At 39.2% G+C, this 7,677-nt stretch overlaps 1 protein-coding gene across 1 annotated transcript in view; it reads right to left on the bottom strand.

Moving 5' to 3' along the window:
- NRP1 (neuropilin 1) overlaps positions 1-7,677 on the bottom strand; it is a gene marked incomplete at its 5' end in the record, with an annotated part of 63,685 nt that overhangs the window by 23,835 nt on the left and 32,173 nt on the right. The window contains 3 exons of the mRNA XM_010078096.1: positions 1,899-2,230; positions 3,869-4,013; positions 6,997-7,152. Coding sequence (XP_010076398.1) covers positions 1,899-2,230; positions 3,869-4,013; positions 6,997-7,152 — 633 coding nt within the window. The remainder of the gene's footprint in view (positions 1-1,898; positions 2,231-3,868; positions 4,014-6,996; positions 7,153-7,677) is intronic.

Here is a 7,677-nt window from a genome sequence, read left to right as displayed (position 1 = left end):
CTGCTGTGACTCATTATAGCATGCTGTCCCATCCAGCTCCACTTGCATTTAAAAATACTTCATTCCAGTATTAACATTTTCAATGCCTCAGACTCCCAAATCATGGGATTTATCTGATTCTCTTTAAAGAAGACCTGTGCTTTGGAAGAAAGTTTATTGAATGTCTTGAATTTTTGGGAAGGATTATAATTATGCCACAAGAGATGTGAATTCCAGCCCTCTCCATTCCATTAATCTTGAAAGTTAATTTCTGGTAGTGATGAAAGCTGAGGATGGGCTCAGTGCGCACTGGTTTTTCTTGTCAAACTGCTAACTTCTGACAATGATGGCAAGCGCTTGTACTAGAAAACAGAAAGCCATGCAGCAGACGGCGCACTGCTTTGAAAGCATATGGCATTATTTTTTTCCCTCGTTGAGCCACAGTGTAGAAGTACATGTCAAAACAACATCTATTTTAGAAAGAAAATGGTTAGATCCCATTGTTGATTTACACTCTCTTCACACTTTATGATGAAGTCAAAACTCATGGTAACAAGAGAAAGGAGCTGACTGCAAAGGCTGAATTCATTTAGTTTTAATCCCCAAAACAAATGATGAAAAGCGATGAGAAGTGAGAAAATGCAGACATATTCAGTGAGATTAAAACAGGAGAGAATGAAGTCCAATATTTACCAAATGTGCCTGGAAAAGCTACATCCATGGGCCCACTCAGCTTTTCCTTTCAGGAAACACAGGTTTGTCCAACGGATGAGTCTATATAGCAAAACAGCTTTTACATCTAATTTTCAGACTAACACAGATGAGATACGGAGCAACTCTCAGGATTCCCATCTGCCAAACACCACACTAATTTGTCTTTTGAGGGCATATTTTGGTATATGATTCCCTGATGACCCCAGTACTGCAGCACCAGTTTGTCAACAGGACTGTGTGCCCACTGGTTTCCTCAGGGAACAGGGCTGGAGGACTAAAAAATGGTTGTGCCTTTTGAGGCAAAAGTGCACTTTGTGAGCAATGATAGCAAAATGGGATGGAAGACTTAACAAATGGGATTTGGTGTAAATAAGCTAAACAATTGCAATTTATGTAGTGAAAAGCATACATTCAAAGACAAACCAAAATTGGTACATTCCCAGAAACTTTTCTGGGCCACACTAATTTTCTTCTCCTTGGCATCTAACCCAAAAATTCATTTGGCCCTCCTCTGTAAAGGTCTTGCAGTTTCTGCTTGAACCTATAAACAAACTGCCCTTTATTCCCAGGCAACCTTCAAGATGCTTCACCTGTGACAGTATGACAGTACTATTTAGTTGGGATGGGATAACATGTCAAAAACTCCATCACTTTCTTTCAGAGGGGCTTGGATCAGACCATTACAGAGAATGTGTGAAGCTTTCAAAGCAGTCTACAGGCAGTTCAGAAATCCAATGGGTACTCCATTGAGTTAAAAAACACTCGTTCTCATTCTACAGCTCAGACAAAAAAGAAGCAAAGGAAAAGAAATTCAGTGTCTCAAATAAGTTCATTCAGTGTCAGTGGAAAAACTGCAGCAGGACCTCTACTTTTTTGGCAGTGTTTCATATTGCCATTGCATGGGATTTTGGAGTAAAGTAGGGGCCACAGAGACACAACACCCTTGTCAGAAATCAAGTTTGAACTAGCTGTTGAATAAACAAAGCCTTTGCCGCAGATATCCTAAGGCCAGCTCCTGCCCACAGGAGTGGTGCTGTCCACACACATCCCTTCAGGGTTGCTGCCCTAGGAGTCCTCCTGCTTGGCTTCATCCCAACTGTGCACCTTTTCTTCTTTTCAGGTCAGAGATAGTTGTGTAAAAAATTAATGCAAGCTTTTTTTTAATTTTTTTTTTTTTTTTGGTAGTGCAGCTCTTTCCTCCTTACCTTTATCTTTTTCTTGCTGGAATCCATGATCATTTTCCAATCTGATCCATTGTTGCTGTAGCCAATTTTGAATTTTTTCATGAATACTTTGTTTTCTCGGTGCTTGCCTCCTTGAACAATTATGCCCCTCACTTTTTTTTCTTCACCAAGATCAATTTGAAGCCATTCGTTTGTATATGGGTGAGTAGTTGGTGGCAGCGCCCAACCTGAACGGCTTGTTATGAGGCGAGCGTTTTCTGGGATCCAGTTTCGATCAACTTGAGTAGATGCAGTAATCTGAGAGTCAGAAATGAGCCCAGACACCATACCCAGCATCCCGGAGCAAGGATAATCTACACAGAAAAAACCAAATAAATAGTTAATCTGAACAAGCCCCAAAACAGAAACAGGACATATCAGTCAGTTCAACTATCACAAGCAATTACTTACCTCTTTCTTATATCTAAAATAATCTTTCTGGATTTGTGTATAATTTTCATTTGTTCAAACTTGCACATCCTAGTTTTGGCAGGAAGTACCAAAATACCACAAGTATTTCTGTCTTTATGGGAACCAAAAGGATCAGAAAATCCTATTCTATTCTTGTTTTCTATTCTTGCTAAGGCAAAGAGTACAGGGTCACACCTGAATTTCTGAATATTTCCCTAGGGAAAACTTCCAAAATCAGCCAAAACTTGGTTGCAGATTACTTAATTTTGGTAACATTGGAAATGGAAATCTTCTATACATTGTGTAAAATATAACTTATTGCTGTACTTGAGATTTTCTTGTTTTATTTCTTTAGTCTGTCAGATGTTTTCAGATGACACAGAAGCTAAATTGTTGCTTCTTTTATGGTCCCAGTTAAATATAAATTTGAACTAGGAAAAGCTGCTAACAAGGAATGAAGATTTCCAACACAGAATGTAACAGCAGTTCTGCTGATATTACCTTTATCTAATCCGAAAAGATTCCATAGAACAATCTGGAATTCTATAACATAGTAATCGTTAATTTTATTTTCCTGCTGTGTGGAAACCAGTCCCAAGAAACATTTTCAAGACTAAGGGGAAAAAAAATATCCCTAGAACTATTGAAAATTAGTTACAATTGAACTATATTAAGTGCTATAAAATGGTGGTAGATTTTTTTCAGAAAAATCAGCTTTGTAAAAAAATATTACATCATTATCATTTTCTTTAATCTATAACTTGTTGTATTTTTACTTTACATATAAAATGCCTCCACTTTGTAGGAGTTATAGAAATTCTAAAACTAGAAGAAAAAGTCTTCTAAAAAAATTCCTGCTTTTGCCTGGGTTGTTTTTTTTTTTTTTTTCAAGATAGTATTTTGATGCTAATGAATGCCTTTTTGCTGTTACTTCAGAAAGCACTTCAGACAGTTTATTTTGGTAGTTAACTGTGTGAAACAAAGGAGTTACATTCCAATACTGATCACTAGCTGGAACCTGACTTATGTTTAGTAGCTTGAATAGGCTTCAGATGTAACTGTTTGTACCTTGCAATGCTTTTAAACCTAGTTATGTATGTTTTGTTCCTTGGGAAACCTGAAGAGAACTACCTAAAAATAGCAGGCATGACAGAGAGGGACTGGAGGGCTAGGAATGAAAAACAAGATGGGAATTTGGAAATATCTGTGTATCTCAGGTATTTTGCATGAAGCTGTAAAATAATTGCAAGAAAAGTAATTAAACTTTTTTTTTTTTTTTTTTTTTTTTTTTTTTTTTTTTTTTTTTCACTTCTTAAAGCTGAACACCTAAAAGATAATGCCAGAACAACATTCAGGTAACACTGAGTGTTTGGGTTGTCATGTTTTATTTTCTTCATGGCTTTTTTTTACATTTCTTTTTTACATTTTGACATATTCAGACCACAGTGGAAATAATGAAGATGCATTTCACTCATAAAAACAAAACCTACAGCATAGGCACAATAAACTCCCTTTGTTTTAAAATCCTTCCCAAGACCTACCTGTTATCTTGCAGCCATACACTTCAAATCTCAGTGACACTCCGTTTTCCCAAGACACAGGTCTAATTCGCACAAACCGTGTTAAAACTGGTTTGGCAAAAGATCTGTAAACAACCTCAGTGGGATTGCTATTCCCTTGAAACACCTTTGTGGGGAAAGAAAAAATACATATTTGTTAGGCTTTCTCTTAAATGGTGTTTATAATTCTGTTTTTTACAGATAGTTATGATGCGAAGTATAACCAGAGTTATTTTGGGGGGGATGAGCCAAAAGACTTGCCTGGGGAACAGTTTAATGAAACTCCTAACATAATTTTTGCAGACAGACAAGCTTTCCTTGGGGAGGAAAAAAGAAGACATAAAGTGTTCAATCCCACTAAAAAATACTTGCCACCTACAGAGTCCGATAGCACACGATAATGCTGCAGAGCAGACCAGGAGTGCTCAGAGACATTTGGGAGCAGGTGCTCACCTGAGTGCAACAAGGGTCTGTCTACTCCCTGCCTATTTTGGGGTGTTCCTAATGTCCAGATCTATATGCAGGAATGAGATACACTGGTCTTTGTCATCCAAGGACTGACGTGTCCTGGAAGAATCTCTCAATGACCAATTAGACCAGTTTTATTTCTCATACACTCGTAGAATGATGCAAAAACCTACAGAACCTCAGGCCCAAATTAAAGGTTTGGATTTAAATTAGACCACATAAAAATTCTATATGGAGTTAGGATAAAAACATGTACTATTTTGATGCCCTTGGGCTTACTTGTTTTGCAAAGTGTGTCGTGCAAACCTTGCTTTGTTAACCTTCCGTTATTAAATAATTTTTAACAAGTACTCAGACTTTCTTTCTCCTTGCATACTGAGATGCAAATCTATTTAAAATCTATATAGCAGGCTCTAAGATTTTCTCAACATCCCCTCAGGCTAACAGTCAAATTAGGTGAACAATGAGATTTCCACGCAAAGGGACAGGATTGTGCTGTGCTTTCATGTTGAGGATCCTGCAGACGCTCTCCTTCCTAGCAGAGCTGAAACCTTGCAATGTTCTAGTCCAAAGAAGGTGATTCAGTTTCCTGCTTCTTCCTCACGTAGAGAGGACAAATTTCCTGTTTTTTTCCATGGATATAAACCCCTCTCCTTTTATGGGAGATTCTCCCCTTTCTTACACACACACACTGTCTACTTTCCTGTTTGTTACTTGCAATAACTGCACTAATTTGGAGCGGAGGCCAGCAGCACACAGCTGTCAACTCATCAGCCTCAACTATAGCTCAAGTCATGTAATATAGAAGTTTTGCATCTAGCAAGAGATTTTAAACCGAGCTATGTTTCTTTTCAGCAGCTTTTTTTTTTTTTTTCCTCTGGGAAGACCTGCCGTAGTTTTCCCAAGGTCTGCAACTCACAGAGGAAATGGACTTTCTCAAAAGCCCACAGCTCCTTGTACGTGGTTAGTGCACCACTGCTGTGAGATCTGCGGCTGCCTGCTTTTGTTGTTCCTTCAGTAGCTAAGTCTCCTTAACTTTTAATTTGAATAAAGATATCAGAGAGAGACTTCTGCACAGTTTTTTCTTGTCCTGATCAACAGCAAAACATTGCCATTTTAGAAACTTGATTTTTTAAATAAACCTTTTGAACAAATAACACAGGTTTAGGACTTGTTCTCACTAATTAAGGACAGCATGTACAATAGAAACTCATGTAAAATACACTCTTGGAGAATTTACAAGTTCAAGCTGGTAGTGAAAATCAGGCACAGTCTGATTGTGAAAGAGGCATTTGTTCAGATTACAGGAGCCAGAGCCAGGAAACCCTGTGTCTCATACCAGCCGCAGCGCTGGCTCCTCTTGTGACTGGGGGCAAGTCAGTTATTGTACCTTTATACATCATTACACAGTGCCCACATTGTGGCATTTGACCTTCTAAAGTTTCTTCTCTGTAAAACCAGGATAATGCCTGTCAAAGAGAGGCTTTCAGGATTCATTTTTTTATTGTTTTACAAAGTGCTTCAAAGAAGAAAGATGCGTGCGTTAAGCACTGCCACCATTTTGATTAGATAAATGTGGTGTACTTGGCATAGCACTTACAGATGAATCAGGGACAAACCAGTAACCAAATATTTAGAGCTAGATATGGTTACACTGATAGAGTTTAATATTACACAGCTCTTCTGGGTCCTCACAGAATGGTCACAAAAAAGCTGTTTTGAAGGGAGGTACCACAGAACCTTTCCAGTTGCATCAGCCCCTGGCAGTCTCTGGGGATGCTGCTCCTGGGCATGTCCTGAGTGAGGTGGGAAGGGAGGCACAGCCTCACTGGGACGATTCATGTGAGAGCTGGAGCAGAATTGACTTCTAAGTAATGAGTCTCTGGGGATGCTGCTCCTGGGCATGTCCTGAGTGAGGTGGGAAGGGAGGCACAGCCTCACTGGGACTATTCATGAGAGCTGGAACAGAATTGACTTCTCAGTAATGAGCTTTATGCTCATGGTACTGGATAATGAAGATTTTTCTTATGAATGTCTAAAGCTGTTTCATTGGGAGGTCACAGAGAGCAAATCTGCTGATAAAAGGAAGGGTGATAAAAATCTATAAGGATGGAAAGATGTGCCTAATTCTCTGTCTGTGTGACCCCCATCACTGAGATGCCTGAAAATCTAACAAGCTGGTAATGACTCGCTGGCACTCCTGCAAGACAGCATGGCTATGTACAGGGAGCTGAGGCACCGATGCCCTGCACATCCAGAGCTTCACTGCAGATGGGAGACCTATATATTTTTTTAAAGATTCCCCATAACGTTTTTCTCAAAATCTCAAAATCTCCGGCAAACTAGGAAACAGCAGCACCCTCCAGGAAAAAGACCCAAACCACTCAAATTCTGGTGGGTACAACAGGCAGGACAGCAACTTGCACCCTTTTCAGATGCTTTAGGCTTTGGATAAAGAATTTCTGTGGCCCATTACTACCAGGAGAAGAACTATCTTTTGGATTTGGGATATGGTAAACCCTGATCATGCTTATATTAAACCTGTGATACCTTATTCCTCTTTTTTTTAACAACTGAGAGTAACTAAACAGTTCAATTGCCTATTTCTTGGCTGAAGAGAGATGGAAGAGAAAAAGACTTACAACAGGCTTGTTTCCTTCCTTCAGTGTAATCCAGTCCTCTCCATTAGAGCTGACATCTACGCGATATGTTTTCAGGTAATATTCTTTCTTTGTTTCTTTTGAGATGGCTCCTTGGGTCCCAATTCCAGAAACAAAGCGGAGAAGGCCTAGATCTACCTGTGGTAAGGAATGAGTTGGGACTTGAGACAATCAGTTCAGAGCATAAAAGCAATGCAGAAGCCACACCTCCTCCACCCCCTCATGTTTTACAAAGATAATAAAGATTTTATATAAAGGAAATTGCAGCATATTGTTGATAATAACATATCCATAATCTCCTCTTTTGTAAACAGTGTCATTACATCAGATGGGAACATTTGCCTTACTAACCAGGAGGGCTATTCACATGCCAGAGAATGATCTTTCCTCTGTGGGGGAAGAACCAGAGACCCCATCAGTGTGAGAGGGAACCACCAGACTGCAGAGAAGTTACTAGAGAAGTTCCTCAAGGACCAGTCTGGTGAACAATCTTACTTAATACTTTCATTAACTACCTTACATAGTTGTAATAAAATTCGCTGAGGACACAAAGCTGCAAGACATTGTCAATACAGAGGAGAGTCATGCAGTGAGAACTGAATGACCCTGAGGACGGGAGTATTAGAAATGGGATGAAATGTAACAGTACGATATCAAAGTCTT

Source organism: Pterocles gutturalis, unplaced genomic scaffold (genome assembly GCF_000699245.1).
Source record: "Pterocles gutturalis isolate BGI_N339 unplaced genomic scaffold, ASM69924v1 scaffold27933, whole genome shotgun sequence".
NCBI classification, from domain to species: Eukaryota; Metazoa; Chordata; class Aves; order Pterocliformes; family Pteroclidae; genus Pterocles; species Pterocles gutturalis.
This window is presented reverse-complemented; position numbering and strand designations above follow the sequence as displayed.